The sequence below is a fragment of the Denticeps clupeoides genome, chromosome 11 (assembly GCF_900700375.1).
Source record: "Denticeps clupeoides chromosome 11, fDenClu1.1, whole genome shotgun sequence".
Taxonomy (NCBI): Eukaryota; Metazoa; Chordata; class Actinopteri; order Clupeiformes; family Denticipitidae; genus Denticeps; species Denticeps clupeoides.
In genome coordinates, this window is record NC_041717.1 from 1,488,586 (window position 1) to 1,508,234 (window position 19,649).

The 19,649-nt window shown below is 45.2% G+C and overlaps 1 protein-coding gene across 7 annotated transcripts in view; it reads right to left on the reverse strand.

Moving 5' to 3' along the window:
* The window catches only part of rtkna (rhotekin a), a 39,225-nt gene that overhangs the window by 4,515 nt on the left and 15,061 nt on the right, over positions 1-19,649 (reverse strand). For 4 of the 7 annotated variants that reach the window (XM_028995083.1, XM_028995088.1, XM_028995086.1 and 1 more), the window contains 11 exons: positions 7,632-7,831; positions 6,959-7,020; positions 6,538-6,591; positions 6,267-6,384; positions 5,718-5,942; positions 5,461-5,555; positions 4,975-5,081; positions 4,754-4,882; positions 4,239-4,404; positions 3,865-3,969; positions 479-2,185 (listed from right to left, as the gene is read on the reverse strand). In XM_028995083.1, the coding sequence (XP_028850916.1) occupies positions 1,536-2,185; positions 3,865-3,969; positions 4,239-4,404; positions 4,754-4,882; positions 4,975-5,081; positions 5,461-5,555; positions 5,718-5,942; positions 6,267-6,384; positions 6,538-6,591; positions 6,959-7,020; positions 7,632-7,831 (1,911 nt within the window). In that variant the 3' untranslated portion in view covers positions 479-1,535. Of the gene's footprint in view, positions 1-478; positions 2,186-3,250; positions 3,351-3,864; positions 3,970-4,238; positions 4,405-4,753; positions 4,883-4,974; positions 5,082-5,460; positions 5,556-5,717; positions 5,943-6,266; positions 6,385-6,537; positions 6,592-6,958; positions 7,021-7,631; positions 7,832-17,244; positions 17,401-19,649 lie in introns of those variants that run through there. The other 3 variants (XM_028995089.1, XM_028995090.1, XM_028995084.1) reach the window with 3 other exon arrangements.

Below are 19,649 nucleotides of genomic sequence, written 5' to 3' on the forward strand. Positions count from 1 at the left end.
GTTACTATTGTGTACTGGTCCAGGGCAGAACCATTTGACCTTCCAGAGGAAAACCACACATTTGGCACTTCAAATCTCTTTCAGTTTTAATATGTTTCACTGTCAGTGTTGGCGATGCAGAACTTCGAAGCGAAGAAAGGTTAGAAAGGTTTGCATTCCATCAAAGCATCTTTTTAATGCATTACCACCTTTTTTTTTTAACATCAGGGAATCTATGAATTAATTGCATTCCCTGACATCAGGATAAAGGGCTTCAGTGGGTCCAACAGAGCCCGAGCATATAAATACTGAGGGAAAATATGCAAATAAAGTCAAACAATACGTCTTCTGCGAAATATTCCAACTGGTATAAAAGAGCATCAAGTGAAGTGTAAAGGAAAGCTGCAAACAGCAGAGAGCACATGGGCATATTTCATGCAGACATCATATGGCAACCATTTCCACCACATTCAGGTTAACGGTAGGGAAGCACAGGGGAGACCATTTTACTCCTTTATTCAGTTATCATTTATTGTTATACTGTGAAAGTTATCATCTTGTTCGATTCAGACGTGCCGATGGCAACATGCATGCAGACGCCTGGTTCTCCTGTTAACCCAGCTCATCTTATTTCTGATAAAATTATATAGCAATATAACCTTTATAACAAAACCAGTCATGTAAAATACAATTGAATAAAACCAAAAAGCAAAAGGATATGTTAAAAATTACAAAACTTTACAATAATAAAATCTGCTTTGGTGAATGCATAGATTCACTAAAAGCACAAATTTTTGACCCATCACAGGAATAATGTTACAGAAGGATATGAATGCAGGAGAGGGGGTTTAATCATTACATTAGAATTACAAAAACAGAGTGATTTCACAAATATACCCGCACTCTCGAATACTGTGAAACAAAACGCCTCCATCCATCGGAATAATTATCAATGAATCAAGCTGTTTTAATGGAAGAATTGCACCAGTTTCTGTCTGGTTATCCCATAGTTTTAACATTCATTCATTCATTCATATCTTATTTGTTTAGAACATCAGACATGCAAGTCTGGACCTGAAGTAATTCATGCAGTTATCATTTCAACAAGAAACAATCTAGTCAGATTATGGGATCAGTAAGATCAGTATTTTCTTTTTAAATGATTGTTAAATTTGATTACTTCTAAATATGATTCTCTGTGTAATTAATGTTCTTTGCAAGCGTCAGTATTTTTTAAATCAGTGTGACCAGCTCAGGGCGGACGAGTCCCAGAAGCCATTGCATATATAAGCGCGAGGTTCAAGATGAGGACCAGAGGATCCTGAAGGATCCTGAGGATCCTGAACAAACTACACCAGTCCCATCCAGACATCAAAGCACCGCACATACCTGATGAACAAAGCACACATTTTCCAGTTATCATTAATAACTCAGCTTGATATTTACCTGACTCATTTTCCAATTTCCCAAACAGACGAATTCAGCAACCCAAAGACAGTTTCCAGTTTGCCTGGAGGTGTGTGTGTGTGTGTGTGTGTGTGTGTGTGAAGAGGTGTTTAGACCTGGCTCTGCAGCCAGTTGCGGGGGTCAAGTTTGGAGCGCAAGTTCCTGGCGCTGCGTCCGGCTGCGCCCGGGCGTGAAAAGGGCAGGTCGGAATCAGGTCCCCCGCTTCCCTCGCTGGAGCTGCTGGAAGTGCTGGACGTGCTGGAGCAGGACAGCCCGGCAAGGGCGGGCGCTCTGTGGGGGGACCCCGAGGTGACGGCAGCCGGGGTCTGGCAGGCGCACTGGAGGCCTGCGCTGTAGCCACGAACCCGCAGGCTGCTCAGCTTGGCGTCCAGGGACAGGGTGCGGGGTCGGAAGCTGGGCGGTGCGGCGGGGGGCTCGGGGGTCCAGCCGTGTCGAGAGCAGGGGCTGGTGCTGCAGGGGCTATCGCTTTCGGAGGTGAGGCTGGCCAGGGAGGACAGGCGACCCCCACATCTCGGACTCGCCCGAGCTGGACTGCGGGGACTGGAGCAGGGGCGGGGTACGGGTGGCTTCTGGTAGTGACTGGGAATGGGGGTTGTGGGCGGGGAGCAGTCTTCCTCAAAAAGGGACAGCCACACAGGTGTGGGCGTGGCTTGCTCCAGCCGGCTCCGCAAGTCAGAGTCGTGCATACGCCGTGTCAGGATGTCCGTCACTGTGCTGATGTCATCAGATGTGTCAATAACTGGCAGAACAAAAATAAATGAAAGTGAAAAAACAGGACAGACTAGAAATTAATTCCCTGATTAAGTCCCTGAGCAAGGATACATTTTCCTCAAAGTTAATGAAGACTAAACCTTTTACTAAATTAAAATTAAAAAAACAAAATAACTATGTTTAAATAATTAAATTAGATCAAGACATTACATTCTGACATTTTAGAATTGGATAACAAACTACAAACTAAAAAGACACTGGAAAGTAACATCACAAAATCTCAACTATAAAAGCCCTGTAGGTACATGCTGCATGCGTGTGTGTGTGTGTGTGTGTGTGTGTGTGTGTGTGTGTGTGTGTGTGTGTAGAGTTAGAGACTGCAGCTCCACTGTTTGGGTTCCACAGCAGTTGTATGGATATTTTATGGTACTGGATCATTTTCTTCCACTCAGGTTCCACCAGAAAAATCCTTTCCTACCTGACCACAGATCAGCGAAATAGTGTGGATGTGTGGATGTGTGTGTGTCTGTGTTCACAACAGCAGACAGTCTCTAACTCTGCACCTTTTACATGAAATTTATGGATTTAGAGATCTGAATCAGATTTAAATTGGCAGTAAGTTTTGATAGTTAGTTAGTATATTTCATTAATTAAAATACAGACATTCTATTATCTAAATACACACAGACTAGGTAGGGATGCACTGATATAGATTCCGACACCAGGTTTGTACGCATTCTCGTGTGATCCCACGTGCTGAGACCCTCACACCAGCGATGCTCAGATGTAAAGTAGTTTACAGACATACTCTCATTTTCGATGTTAAGGTCCAATGTTTTTTTGTTTGTTTTTGAGCCTTATGATATTTCATCAGGTATTCTGCTGAGGATCAGCACTTGCTACTCGTCATTCTGAAAAAAATGGTATTATGCATCCCTACAATTAAGCATCTGCTAAAAGCAAACAAATTTCGCCACAAATTCCGTCACTTATCTGACTTGATTTGAATTTGAATCAGAACGAGTTGAAGCGCAGCGCCCGGCTGGGTGGGCGGGGTTTTCAAGCTGTGCGGATACACCACAGGCTACTTCACCTGTCGCTGTAATAAGAGGAGAGCAGTGCGCGGATCTCGGCAGAAACAGCGTTATCCTGCAGCAGCAGACCCTCACACACCGGAGCAGGGGCAGAAGGAGCTGGGGGCAGGGGGTGTGTGCATGGTGTGGCCAGATACAACCAATCAAAATTAAAATGGCATGGAGATGTGGACCGAAAGAAACACAAATGGAAGAACAAAAGGAGAGAATGGGAATATGGAAAAGAGAGAAAGAGAGAGAAAGTCAGAAACATCCTCAGATCAGCAGTTAGAAAGCAGGGAATAGCCAATCTCGTACTCGGCACACACAGACAGGAGTACGGCATCTTTCCAAGGTTCTTCGCCATTGGCAAATCCCGTAAACACCATCTCTAACACAGAGAGTCACTTCCAAACACTTCCTACAGGTTCAGTGGAGTATGGATCACAATGATTTCTCTATCAGTAATCTGCTAGTTGGATGTAGGATGGTTGAAGGTCAGTGATGAACAAACCGTTCATGCTTGTTGTAGAAAATGATCAATATCATTTATTTGGTTTTGGTTTATGTTCTTCTGTAGTATACTGTCCCATGTAATAAATGTGTACGTGTAATAAATCAAGCAGATTCTTACCCATTTCATGGTAAAGGGATCCCTGTTTGGGTGAGATGAGGGCAGGTTTCCTTGGTGATGGCAAGTCAATCTTCATCAGGTCATCGCAGCACTGCTTCCACTGGCCTGCAGGGGTGCAAGAGTACTTTCAGTACGACAACCCCACATTCTGTACTTTTAACTCAGCTTCACTTCACCTCCATTATGTGGCAAAAACGGCAGAAAATAGGATTATGCCAGAGCTGAAATACTTAGAAAATATATAGAACATATATGGGATGGAAATTAAAATATTTAATAATAATAAAAAATGATTGACTATATGCCGAACCCCAGTGGCATCTGCTGATGTTACACTGGATTTCTGTGTGTGTGTGTGTGTGTGTGTGTCATACTCATGTCATAGAACTGCTGCCAGAAGGCCTCCATCCAGCGCTGTGTATCCTCCCGGCTGTCTGTTGAAAGAGTGTGTGTGACCTCCTCTCCCCCATACTGGTTACTAATGCAGATGCTCTGGGCTTTGCTGTGGGGATCCTTCTCTGCTGCACGAATCCTTGTCTCCTGACACACATACAAAAACACACAATTAGTTGGGGTAGAATTTTATGGAATCAGATTTGTGCCAAAACTTTGAAACAAAACTTTCCTAATATTGAACAAAAACAAGACATTGAAAGGTAAAATAAGGGGATTGGAATTATGACAACATACATTTTTCCTTACATCTTGCTCTTTTTCATTTTAGCTTTTAAGACTTTTAATCTTGCTGCTCGATTTTTCAGTTTCACTGCTAAACAGGCTGTCATCAGACGCCACAATGACAGATAATCAGCACTTTGTTTCCAGCAATTGGATTGGTTAACTAGCAAATGTGATACTATTGAGGCAAAAATTCAGGGCTTTATCTTACTTTGTTAATACCAATAGTAACAGCAGGGTCCACACTGGCCTCTTTATCATCTTGTTTGTGGTAGCAGAACAGCTTTGTCCCTTTAAGGACACCGTAGATGTCGGTCCAGCCTTGAGGATCCCCCCCAAGCTGCATGGAAAGCATATAAAAATGTAGAAGGGCGGCTCACCAAAGTACAGGTGAGCAATTCTAATTCTAGTGTCCCAGACCGCAGCGCCCACCTTGACCCGCAGTTGTCCACTCATCATTTGCTGCGTCATGCAGTGGGGCTGCGCGGCCAGGCGGCAGCACACGCTCCCGTAGAGCGGCAGCCAGAAGGAGCACTCCTCTGCAGAAACAGCAACCAAACCAGTTGCGGGGTTAAATGCAGGCGCCGAAGCCGTCTGGAGTGATATTCACTTCCGTATCATACGCATCATACTGTATTCTACTAGACTAGTCAAAAGCTCTGCCATGTACTAAAATGCAGTCCTCAATGTACTTAGGGTCTTCTTAATTTTGAAAATCTTCTGACAAAGCATATATTTAAGAAGCATAGTTGCTAACCTTACAAAGTTGGAAGAAAACAAATGATTGGGAGCATTGGGGCAGAGCAATTGGAACAGTTTCTAAATGGTGTACAAATAAAGTATTATTTTAAACACCAAACCATCTATTTCTAGAACATTTCAACTGTTCCGATGTTAAGACGTGATCAAGCGCCCTACCATTGGCTGTGATGGAAAGGTCGTGAGTCCGGAAGCTGTCCTGCACATGTGTGAGGGTGAGAGTGGTGTGAGCCAGGAGATGGTACTTCGGGCCCCTGTAAGCAGAATAAAGCAGAGAACAACCGAATTCGCTCAGTACAGAAAAAAAGCACTTTCATCCTCTCCTGTATCCTCTCAATTTTCCTAGAATTTTCAATAAACATGAAAATGCTTTATATGTATATCTTTTAAAGAAGGGATTTGAGTGTGTCACTCACGGTACAGAGGGGACCGGTAGCAGCAGAGTTGTCCCTCCGCCGTGGCTGGTGGGGCTGTTGCCTCCAGGCTCCATGGCCGCCCGCATCCTCTTCCCCGCCGAGCGGCCCAGCGACGAGCTGAGCTTGCTGGCCAGTTTCCGCGGCGTGCTGCCTGCCGAGCCGCCGTCCTCCCAGCTGCTGCTGTACAGTTCCACTCGCAGCTCGAAGCCTGGGCTCACCTCCTCACTGCTCACAATTCACAATTCAGCTTACATAATGACTTTACAATATTGTCAGATTGTTGGGATTGTAATGAAGAATGGCCAGTAGGTGTCACGCTTGAGTTGGGTATTTAGGTGGGAACTTTTCTTTTGGGGTTATAGTTGCAGAGGGGACGTTTTTGACGGCATACCCGTGGTTTGTGTTGGACATTTTGCACTAATTAAAAGCAAATCAATGAATCTATAGTATTTAAATGTGTCAATTACTTATTCCCTCTCCAAAAACCCTTCAGGTTTTACTTCAATCTGAAGTTAAATATAACGATCCCAGACAAAAAAACACACTCACAAGACAATGGTGTTCTCGAAGCAGATGTCTGTCAGAGTTCGGTCCACCATCACCATGTCAGTGTCGAAGCTCTGGCCACCCAGTTGGAGGAGACAGAACACCGCACAGCGATGAAGTTCTGTGAGAGAGACGGAGAGATTTGACCCCACCCTTTAACCCCACTCTCTGGTGAGTAATGTTACTGTGAGTAATGCAGGTTGTTTCTGTGGCCCAGCCATCCTCATGATGAATGTCAGGATGGGAACAGGGTCGTCTGTGCTGTCCTTCTCACCTCCTTTATTCTTGAAATACTCTGTGTCCTTCCACATGAGGGGGATGCGAAGGTCTGCAATGCAGAGACAGACAGACATAAAGAGAGCGATAACGTGAGCGTTAATCAGTTAAAGGGTGAAAGTAGAGATTACACTAATCACCCACATACAGAGAATGGGCGTGTCATTTCCTGTATTAGGAAGCTGGTCTGCTGTACGCCCAGAGTCCGTCACTCATATAGATTTAAAAAGAGTCTCAGATACAAACTCGGATGAAAGTATGTATATCAGTTTAAAACATCACACAGGAAGAAGAAAAATAATTAAAGAACTCAATATGAAACACACACACAAATCACAGCACAATATATACATACATTATGCACATGAAATCTGCTGAATACTAATGTGATTTGTATGTGTCATTATAAGCATTCTCACCTGAGATAGCGACTTTGGCTTTACAGGGGTGCCTGTCATCCATAGGCCCAGCGTCAGATGACCTAAGCGTATTAACACACACAGATGCTGAGTCACAGACAGGAGAACAAGACCCACGACCTTACTTTCAGGGAGGTTTGCATGCTGTTAGCCAAAAAAAATACATAGTAACATGTAATACATAGTAACATAGCTACATAATTTACAGTTATCTCTAGATCTAATAGGGGTCAGGGGTCAAAAATCCCACCTGATAAGAAAGTATAGTCTGACCATTAGTCATCAACACATTCAGTTTAGATCACAAATGAAGTAGCGTCTCTTTCAATGCCATTCCACATCATTCAATTGCTTAGTCATAATGTCACATGACCAGATGCTGCTGAATGAAATTCCTGAACAAGACATTTCATTCTCATGTGGATGATCTCAATGATCCACTCCAGGTGACTTGGTGTAATGAATCAGCCCGACTGTCTGAAGGAGTCATTTAATACACGATTCTGTACCACCAGGCTCGTTCTGGGAAATGCAGAATCTCGGTATATAAAAACGAGTTCGAGCGAATCTCAATAAACCGCGCGGAATTTAAAACAGGTTAGGGTTACTCAAGTCCAAGAACCAAAGCTGTGTGACTCCCCACTAAAATCCAACTACTTCATGTCCCACTCACCTGCGGGCCACCCTCTGCATGACCTGAGCCTCCTTCATCCTCTGCAGCTCAGACATGTAGGCCATGATGCGCGTGTTGCAGGTGAGGAGGCTCTTGGACGCCTCCAGCGCCTGGTCCCTCTGGGAGCAAGCCGCCAGCAGTTTACACGCCCCATCACGCATGCGGATCTCATGGTCGATCTTCTTCTGGATGTCACTGTCCTGCGGGGCAAACAGACACAGTTAAAGATGGACGTGTTTTCCGGCCAGAAAGTAGATGTGTAGAATATCATGGGTGGTAGTAAATTGCCTGTGAACCAAAAGACCCAGGTTTAAACCCCACTTACTACCATTGTGTCCCTGAGCTTAACCCTGAGTGTCTCCAGGGGGGGAATGTCCCTGTAACTACTGGTTGTACGCCGCTCTGGATAGGGGCATCTGATAAATGGCATAAATGTACTTTTTAAAAAAAAATTATACTTTTTTTATGTTTAATGGCAACACAAGGTCCATCCTTCCACTAAGTGAAAGTACCCTGATATAATATAGAGCTGCTAGGATGATAAAACCTAAACAAGTCCATCTCTTGGCCCATGGCTGCAGTGTAGTAAAGACATAATACGTGATAAAGAGTTGATTTATGGCTTGGGGCTACTGCTCATAGACAAGTCCACAGCTAAATGTAAAAGCTATTTCTGTCAGCCCACCCCAGAGGTGGTGTAAGAGGAGCCCTGGTCATGTAGGTTATGATGGGGAGTGGTGACTAGGGTCAGTACAGACCTGCACAGAACTGTGGGGCAGTGGTGGCCTAGCGGTTAAGGAAGCGGCCCTGTAATCAGAAGGTTGCCGGTTCGAATCCTGATCCGCCAAGGTGCCACTGAGGTGCCACTGAGCAAAGCACCGTCCCCGCACACTGCTCCCTGGGCGCCTGTCATGGTTGCCCACTGCTCACTCAGGGTGATGGGTTAAATGCAGAGGACAAATTTCACTGTGTACACTGTGTGCTGTGCTGCTGTGGATTCGAACCAGCAACCTTCTAATTACAGGGACGCTTCATTAAATACTAGGCCACCACTCTGACATCTGATCAGAACTGGCAAACTAACCATGAGTTAGTTGTGCTGCATTGTGGGACTGTACTGTTAAAAATGAGGTCTCTGAATGTCTGACTTGTGCTGGTATTCCATACCTTACCGGAAAGAAAATGTAATAATTAAGACAGTTTCGGAAGTGGAGGTCACTCATCTTACAATAACCAGCCCATTAGTAGCAGCCGGAGGAAAGTACACGCTGAAACGGCAGGAGGCCAGTTGAGAGGCCATGGTGGGTGTTTGGTGGTCATGTTAAAGCACCTATCCAGTATTAGAAAAGTCTGATTTCAGGTTTAATGCAGTGGAGACTGTGAATAGAGGCGTGCTTGACCTACAGCAGGGCTGTGTATTTATAGTCTCCTCGAAAACGAGCTGTTAGCCTTGTTCCGTTATAATAGCTCTCACTGCGGTGACCTGACAGGTCCTTACTGCAGATGATGTCCAGGTTCCTACTTTTATAGGAAGTTTCTTACAGCGGCACGGTACAATCGACTAAGATTTAAAATAAGCATGGGCTTCTGGCTGAACACACACACACACACACACACACACACACACAGTCGGCCCGTTGTCTAGTTTGGTCATATGAGCCAAAGAGCAGACACCATGAAGGCTCGCCAAGGTCCCTGTCTGTGCCACTGGGGGAGGGGCTGTAGAAAGTGGGCGGCACAGGACTCTGTTCCCACGAAATGAAGCATTAAGAGGTGAGAATGAACCCAGATGAGGATAATTGGGGGAGATGGAATCTGCTCCAGGGAGGGATGTCGCGGGGTGGTCCTGAGGGACTGCGAGGTCAAGTAAGTGGCACGGTGGCGGAAAACGTTACTTCACATCACCTCCACTGAGCGACTGCTGGACAGACTTGAACTTGATTGGCTCCTTCTGAAGAGTGATGGTTGGTGGCTTTAGCGAAGTACCAATCATATAAATGAATATTCTAGTGGCAGGCAAGTATTAAAGAGTGTCACTTCACAGTCAAGTGTCTCTCTCACAGTCAAGGGACACATTCTCATTATCATAAGGTGACATTATTTGAAAGGGTGCAGGTTTATGTGGGCCAGTGTTTCACCAGAGAGCTGGCTGTTTAAGAAACAAGGACATGCACAGTTCCTTCCCATCTGCATAATCCTGATAAATATATTTAAACCAACAAAATATGGCTGCTGCCAAACTGCCACTATTGATGCACCAAACCAGAATCCAAACTGGCAGCTATTCGTTGCGTTCCGGCAGTGTCTGCATTCCTGTCACCCAGAATGACGTCAAAATGCTTGACTAAAAATAAAACAGCAATTTTTTTAATGGAATTTTGTCCAAATTATGCGACTTGAACCCTGATCAGTAGAATGAGATCAGAGACGTGTCACAGGGCCACTTTTTAAACAGCAGTGGCTGCTTCTGATCCTCTCGTGTGACCTGCAGATTAAGATCTGAGAAGTGTCTTATTAAAGAAGAGTTTATGTTGTAAAGTTGCTGTAGCTGAACCCTGACCACTGTCGCAGGCCAGGAGCTATTCTGAGCCTTCACGGCCTCCACCAATCACAGCTCAGAGGGACTTGCTTTTCATCTTCATCTAAAGAAGAGTGGAGAAGAGTTAGAAAAAGAACGACTCTCCACGTGACCACTGAGCATCGTACAAACAGACACACCAACACACCATGCTGCTTGCGATACAGTAAAATTCATCCTGACACCTCCACACCATGACACCCTGGTAAAGGCAAGAACGTCCAGAAGAGTGAATTCCAGAACACACCCGTGAATTGGTGAAATTGCCCTCCAATTAGTCTGACCACAGCTATGTCCCGCCCCTCCACCCAACTTCCTCTTGCTGAACGAACAGAGAACCTCCCTTTCCCACAGCTGGAGAGGGTGGGTACAGTTCAGGGGTCAAGGAGAAACCACAGGTTCTCCTCCAGATCCCACCACAGCTGCACCCTGTTGCCAGATTTTTGTATTTTAGACACCAGGATGAAGACAACAGGATGTTTGGGGTTTTATTCTTAATTATCAAGAGACCAAATGATGCTCAGTGGGAAACATACTCAGCTGCTAAGACGGAATATGAACTGTGAGTTGAAACTCACAGTTATTGGTCCCCCAATTCTGTATCTGACATCTCTTTCCAAAATTGGAAGGAGAATTCTGCCTTGGAGCAGAACTACAGCCACTTTGATCCGGACCAACAATGAGATGTCCCTGGATGCAGGACAAGAAGGGGAGCGGCCTATAGAAGTTGAGCATCATCAACACCATTCACCAGCCAATAAAGTCTCATGTGATGGAACTAAAAAAAAAAAACACAGATTTGTGCTCATTTTTACATCCAATCACTGAGCAACTGCAATGCTTCGCACGTTTTCAAGCCGTGACGGTCGGTGGAGATAATGTTTTAGGGGAGGGGGTGGGAAATTCTCTGGGTGCTCATCAAAGCATGAGAAATGGGAGGTAACCTTTCCCCTTATGACGTCGTAAGGGGACAAACTCCAGATACGACCACTCAGACGGTGAAGCCGAATGAACAAAGCACTCTTTACACCTATCCCCATTTGGAGCCAGTGAAGGACCATACTTGTATTAATGTTAAAATGTTTCATAAATTTTAAATTGGTATTGAGACTGTTTTGCAGGAGTTTGGTGGAACGTAGTGAAGAATCGGAAATGAACATCAGTTTAATCCAAACTCCTGGAGTTCCCTTCAATTCAAGGGTGAGGAAATGCTCACGATCACAATCAAGACTTTTTTCTGACTAAATTAAGTCTGTGAAGATGATGGTTCCCCACTATCCTTCCAGTTCTTCAACCAGTTTTAGTAGTTTCAGCAGTTGATGTTTGTCCCACAGGATGTGGGGGGCAGTGGTGGCCTAGCGGTTAAGGAAGTGGCCCCGTAATCAGAAGGTTGCCGGTTCGAATCCCGATCCGCCAAGGTGCCACTGAGCAAAGCACCGTCCCCACACACTGCTCCCCGGGCGCCTGTCATGGCTGCCCACTGCTCACTCAGGGTGATGGGTTAAATGCAGAGGACACATTTCACTGTGTGCACCGTGTGCTGTGCTGCTGTGTATCACATGTGACAATCACTTCACTTTTGGATGTGTCTTCCGACATGGTTGTTTAAGAAATGAGAAGCTACTCACTGCATCAGTTAAATAACTTATTAACTAATCATACATGCACTTATTTTATCTAATTGTTTTAAACCCAGGTAGTAATGTTTTTCTGGACAGGTGTGTGCGCTACTACGCTACTACCATCTGGACACTCGCCTATGAACCAGAAGACCCAGGTTCAAATCCCACTTACTACCATCGTGTCCCTGAGCAAGACATTTAACCCTGAGTGACTCCAGGGGGACTGTCCCTTTGACTACTGATTGTAAGTCGCTCTGGATAAGAGCGTCTGGTAAATGCTGTAAATGTAAATGTATGTCCAGAATACACCCAATTATGTGTATGTGACAGACTCAGGACAAACTATTTATTCTGGGACTGTGTCTAGTGCCTATTTAACTGCACACGTAGCTCAGGCAGATTTTATACTTAGAAGCAATTAAGATGACTGGATTAGCAAGACGCTGTGCCTGTACTTTGCATAAGGATGACTGGAGTGGAAACCTACGTTGGCAGTGACCCACTGACATTACACAATTTCTAAGCATCATCTGATTATCCAGCTTTCCTCCTAATCTGAAGACGACAGCATCGGAGGTTCAGCCAATAAGAGCACCACTACCTGTCTATTTTAACTCATCGCATCACATTTTCTCATCTGTCTCACTGAATCACATTTCATTTGCTGGAGGGAAACAAATTCTGCCATTTCATCATGTTGTCTCACTAACAAGAGTTGTTCTTTAAAAGGACACTTTTGGACAATTCATGGTGCAGGAGCGGCATTTACAGCACATCACATCAGACATTCCTCATGTAAGGAAGCAGGGCAGTGTGGGTATGGGTGGATGGACCAGGGAATTCAGCACCACCTGCAGAGCAGCGAGATCGGCGTGACCCGTCAACTCCTGCCGTGCCTCACTCACTCACACACACACACACACACACACACACACACAGCAAGTCTGATCCCAGCAGGCAGTAGGGCAGAAGCTGTGGCTGAAGACAGGGCACTAGAGGTGAGTGTGAGACTCCCAGTGAACTCCAGCTAAGCCCCTTATTGTCCGTGGGCCAGCGTCCGCCATCATGGCCCCTAATCCCTCACCCCTCATACGAGATAAAGCTCAAGACGTCTCTTCTATTTTAGTCTGTATTCACCATTCAGGAACACAAACAGCGACCTTGACCTCAGTCTTGGTTGGACGCTGTTGGAACTGGGATGCTGGAGGCCTATATACGGATGTACTGATATTAGTACATTGTTTACATGGTTTGCACTCTCCACCATGTGCCCGTATTTGTATATTGTGCCAAAATGTTATTTATACCTTTGTATTTAATGTTACTGTTTGTATTTAATGTTACTGTTTGTATTTTAATGTTACTTGTATGCACCATGGGTCTGAGAGTAACGCAATTTCAATTCTCTGTATGTCCTGTACATGTGGCAGAATTGACAATAAAACTGACTTTGACTTGACTTTGACTTGAACACATTTCTTCGGTAAACGTGTGCATCAAAGTCAAAATCATAATTGATGGACGCCAAAGTCCAACCCCATGCAAAGGTAATCACTGCCTTGCACAGGCAACCAATGAGGAAGTTCTAATTGTATTGGTTTGATCATTATTAATATTTATAAAAATGTGATTGTGACTGATAATGTCATGCTCTTAAGGTGACAACCACACATAAATAGGACACCATAACGTACAGACCCTAATTCCACTGAAAAATGAAATATGGGATTTATTTAATTGTAATTAATGAACAAATCTGAAGTAAAACAAATGGTGACATTTCTCACCATTCTGGCTGCTGGTAAACGCCGCCTAAGGAGCATGTGTTGGGGTTCCCTGCAGTGATCTATTCAGGTTCTACATGATCAGAAACAGAAGCGGGGTGAGACCCCAATTATGAAGACAATCGCGCCGACAGCCGCCAAACAACTCGAGGGGCGAGACGAGAGCAATTAAGCAAACGAGTGAAGAGCTGCCATAATGAGCTAATATTCCCTCCTCCCATCACTACATCTCACACACACAGGGAGTAAACACTTACACCCGTTCAGCTCTACTCTTTATTTCCTGTACACGCAGAGCAGCTAATCGGTGGAGAGAGAAGGTGGGGACGCTGCAGATACTGAGCTGGGGCTCCTACGGTGAAGTGGCCCCATAACACACATTTCAGAGCACAAGGAGACCCAACACATTTCTGTCTGAAGAATCAGAGCTGTGTGATAAAACATGATCAAATCAATGATTATGAGCTTTTTATTGTTTACCATAAAGTCGAATAAAGTTTGACTTGACTTCAGTCAGCTATTTTAAATGGTTGTGATTCATCACATTGCATATTTTTCAGATATTATTACAAGCATGAGCTGCTGTAAGCAGCAGGGTGGTTATGATGTGCAAACAAAGACTGAAATTGTGATCCATTTCAGTCTCACACACACACACACACACACACACACACACACAAAAGATCAGCCAGGATACTCATTTGGTTGAATCGGAATAATTCAGAACTGTGTGTGTATATTTAACTTCACCCTCCTCTATTCAAGCAACACAACTCGCCTTGTGTCTTATTGGTCCAGTTTAAGGCGATAATCCCCCCTAATGCAGCACGATTGGCCAATCCGTACAGGCACCACTTGTCATGTGACCAAGTCTTATGATGTTTTTATGATGAACCTCAGTGGTGGCAGCCGGGTTCCATCCATCCATCCATCCATCATCCTTTCTCCATCCCTCCTTCCTCCAGCCCTCCACCACACCCCCCTCCATCCCTCCTAACCCACCTCACTTTACCAGGCATACATTTCCATCTGCATCACCTGCCTGCCCGGGCCCACTGAGATGGGTGTGTCTGCAGAGTCAGCGTGACACAGATGCAGCCATAGCAGAGAACACAGGGGGAAAAACACAGTTTTCCTACATGACCTTTGATAGTCATCAACTGGAATATCAGGAAAAAATCAAGACGCCTTGTTCTAAAACCAGGAAGAAAAAAGGAAAAAACCCCGCCCCACCCCGGCAGTAATGACCACATTTATCATCTGAAGTGATCTATATTCGCTCAGCTCTACTGAAGTACCTGGCTTGGTGGAGGTTGGCCATCAGAGCATCTGTTTCTGAGCGCAAGGAGCCACACACACACACACACACACACACACACACACAGAGGGCTCTGCGGCTGAACGCATGGTGCAGATGGGCGCGTTCTGGAAGAAAAGGGCAGCTCCTCAGCAGTTATCGACCGCTGGCTGCGAGGAGGGCTGCAGCAGGGCAGGCTGGTTTTCAGGAGCCGAGGTCCACCCAATCACAGACAACAATGCAGGAGAGCAGACGGCTACCGCACACACACACACACACAGATCTCAGTGCAAAAATGTGAGTAACAGGAAGTGACAGTGAGAGGTGGGGGGAGAAGTGGTGGAATCTGAGACAGGCAGTTTGTAATTTGATCATGAGAAAGACAGACAGAGAACTTTAAATCACGCAGAGGGACCCTGGCCGTCTGCTGTTCAGGGGTTTGGAGATGCTGACCGGCAAAACAAGAAACAAGACGACAACTAACCTCTGAACAAACAGCACATTGACCGGTTAAGGAAGTGGCCCCATAATCAGAAGGTTGCCGGTTCGAATCCCGATCTGCCAAGGTGCCACTGAGCAAAGCCCCCACACACTTCTCCCCGGGCGCCTGCCCACTGCTCACTCAGGGTGATGGGTTAAAAGCAGAGGACACATCTCACTGTGTGCACCGTGTGCTGTGCTGCTGTGTATCACATGTGACAATGGCTTCACTTTATTTTTATCTTTATAGGGCCACATTTAAACTGAACCCAAATAAACGTGATTTTGCACCCCAGACTCTGCTCCATCGGTCAATATCAGGGTTGCTGTAGGACGCACGCGCAGACATGCTGGCTGGAGCGCTGGTGACGCCCTGGGGTGTCGGGGACGCCGGCAGAAGAGCGGCAGCGACGGCGCGATGGGAGATCTTTTCAGAGCAAAGCGCAGCGCATGTATTGAATGTATCCCGCCGGGTATGTGCCGCACACACCACCCCCTGCATGGGTCGGGGAGTCCAATCACGTAGCGCTGATGTCCCTGTGTAATAGACCATCATGCTCACCAATCAGATGTTCCCCATGTTAAAGCCACGCCCACTTAAACGCAAGCAAGGACACTTATGTTATACTAGTTACAACACAGTTCATATTTCAATGTACAGATATGCTACAGTTTTTAATAAAAAAAATTTAGTAAATCAATCAGTATATTTGTAAAAATAAATCATGATTCTATTTTTTTCTTAAATAGAATTCTTTTTGCTGGTTTTGCTGGACATTTTTATTTTGGTCTTATTGGTCCTCTAATAATGTATCTGTCAGTCTTGGTGCAGAATTACAGCCACTTTGATCCAGTCCCACAATGAGATTCCCCAGGACGCTTTAATGAGGAGGACGTCATCAACATCGTTCACCAACCACAATGTTTGGAGCAGACAGGAAGTCGCGTCGCCGTTTTTCAAGAAAAAATCAAATTAACCCACATGTTCTACAGAGTCTCGGATGACGGAACCAAAAAAATGCGTTTGTGCTCATTTGTACATCTTCACACATTTTGATGCCATGACGGTCAGTGGAGATGATGTGTTTTTTTTTGGGGGGGGGGGGGGATTCTCACCAGAAAAAGCATGAGAAGTGGGAGGTGACCTTTCCCCTTATGATGACATGAGAGGACAAATTCCAGATCCGACCGTCTGAGCTGCTGCTCTCGGAATGATGAAGCTCATCTATCAGCATTTCTAGCCACTGCAGGACCATAGACAGGCTGGGGAACTCATATTAATGTTAAATAATCTCACAAAGTGACACTTTTTTTGATAAACCACCTTTAAAATTGTTCAGCCCTAACTGGAAAGCAATATCAAGGAAAACTAGAAGAATGGATGAACCTGCAGTATGCTGATATCCCCGACTCTGTGAGTCCCATCCCTGGTCTGCAGCAGATCAAACATGTCGCTGCTGGACCATGGTGCCTTTCACAGTGGACAGCAGCGTCACAATGCAGCCACTGTCTTTTACCAGGAACCTCATGAAAGAGAAAAACCCGCGTCCCCACATCTTGTGACAGGCTGCGCCCAAATAAGGAGCATGGGGCAGTAAAGCCTGTCATATGATTTGTTAAACCCCTCCATCCAGCACCATCTGCCAGTTATGCAGCAGCTTTACTGCAGCGCTGACCAACTTTCCCCCTTCTCCCTGGTCCCGGCGCGCCATTATTCCCACGGAACCAGGACCGAGGAGAGATCGGTCAACGATCGCAGGATTCGGGTTCCGATGACCTTGCAGTGTCCACAGCGCGCGTCATCTAATCACTGTTAATTACGCGTTATTACCAGATTAAACCTGACACTTACTCGCTGGTTACTCATCCCGTCCGCGATGTCCGGATAGATCGCGCTATTCCACATCCGGGAAGGATCCGGCGCTTCGGACGAGGGTCATCTGGTGGAGCTCATCTCCACGCTGTCAGCGCGACAGCGGCGAGGACAGAGCAGGGAGGCGCGCATGCGCGGCAGCGAGGGGGCGGGGCCGCGAGGCGCGCACGTGCTGGACTAAATAAAGGATCTCGGGAGATCGGAGCCGCGTTCAGCCCACGACCAGACTGGAACTGGCACAGTGTGACATTTAACCAGGAGAAACGTTCATTTCACCTGCCTAGAAATTAAAGCTACACTGAAGTTCACTAAATGGAAATAAAATGATGAGAGTGGGTGACACTAGTGGGGAAAAAGGCCATAAGCTCTCACAATGTCACCCCAAGACTAAATGGTTTAAATAATTTGGATACAATAACATAGCAAAAGTTCCAAATCTGTCATGCTTTTGAGAGGTTCTAGTACAGCATAAATCGGAGAGGATGGACGCCGTAAAGATGTGTTGTGAGTGGGCAAAGAAAAACTCAACACATAAAATCAATAGACGGAGGAGTGAGCAGAAAATGTAGAGAAGGCAGCTGAGTAGGAGGTAAGGACAATGGCACACACACACACACACACACACACACACACACACACACACACACACACACACACACTTACATTGCAGCATCCCTGTACCAGTTCTTCAAGATGCAGATCACTAACTGTTCCCATGATCCTAACTTTCTTTGAAAAGGTTCACTTATCCCTTACTCACTTTATTCCCCTTCCATACAGCTGAGATTCGAAAGCTGATTGGCTGCAAGTTGCTTTAGTTTATAATTATTTCTAAATTCATGGGCTTTTGTCTTTGTCAAAATATAACATTTGTTTCATATTCTGATCAAATGATCACATTTGAATTCAAATCAAATAGCCAAAACAAATTAACTGAAATTTGCTTTGAAAATTTTTAATGCAATTATGCCATAATAATGCAATAATGCTACATACATGATAGATCATATTGTACATTTTTAGTGTTTACCATATGAGATTGGAGAGTTAAGTTTGCAGCAACGGCTCTCAAGCCTTTCCTTGTTTTTTGTAAGTGCACTTGTCTATGCATTTCTGTGCATCTATTTTGAATTATGACACCTATAGCTATATTGATAATGGCATGCAAAAATATCTAGTGATCTTCAATCGTGCATGTGCCGTGTTCGAAACAGCAACTACTAAAAAAACCAACATCCCATCTGTAACTTGGCTCTTGTGCATTGGGCAAGATGCAACAACTCAAAGTTGGTACTTAGTACCAATAAAACCCAGGAAATGTTTTAAATCAACCGATTTAAACTCATTCTGCAGTCATCTTGATCAAGTGAGAGTTGATCACAGGAGGAAAGCCACACCCCTGTCTGAGTAGGGCCTGTCACAGTCAGTGGGATCCACATTCAGAAGCAGGAAGGTATTTATAATACCAGATTAAAGATTAAATGCAGATTAACTCTTGGTCGCCTATTAGCTAATGTGGATGCCAGTTTCCCAGAAAGGCAAGAATGGTTGAGAAATAACGGGAAAAAGCCTGAATCCTTGACCAATGGCTGCGTCTCCGTGCCCAGCAATCCCCACCCCCCCATCATCAGTCAATGACGTCGCTGGTCCCGCAGTAAACATGAAGCCCTAGCAGACTGCTGCTTAACACCTCACAAAGAGGCCATTCACACAGAACCGCCCTGCTGCCACGGGCCTCCAGCCGCACACAAACCCACACACAAACACGTTCAAGCATAACGACAACAACACACCACGTAATGTAGAGTTCCAAGATGAGTAAATCCCATTTTAAATGCCTTCCATGAAAATGACATGAAAATGTGACTTTATTAACTTCTCCTCCTTGAGATTATTTAACATTAATACAAGTTTCCTGGCTTTCGGCAATGCTTGTTGGGCCTAGCAGTTAAGGAAGTGGCCCCGTAATCAGAAGGTTGCCGGTTTGAATCCTGATCCGCCAAGGTACCACTGAGCAAAGCACCGTCCCCACACACTGCTATGCACACAATGACAATCACTTCACTTTTACTTTCCCTGGCCTGTCTGTGGTCCTGCAGTGGCTAGAAATGGCGATAGGTGTAAAGAGTACTTTGGCCATTCTGCTTCACTGTTCAGAGAGCGACAGCTCAGACGGTCAGATATGGAATTTGTCACCTTATGACATCACAAGGGGAAACATTACCTCCTGTTGCTCATACTTTTTCCGCCCAGAGAATTTGCCACCCTTCATGTCATTGTGAAGTGAAACGTGCGAAGTACTAAAGTTGCTCAGTGAATGGATGTAAAAATGACCACATATGTATTTTTCCCGTTATGCAAGACTCTGTAAAACCAGTGGGTTC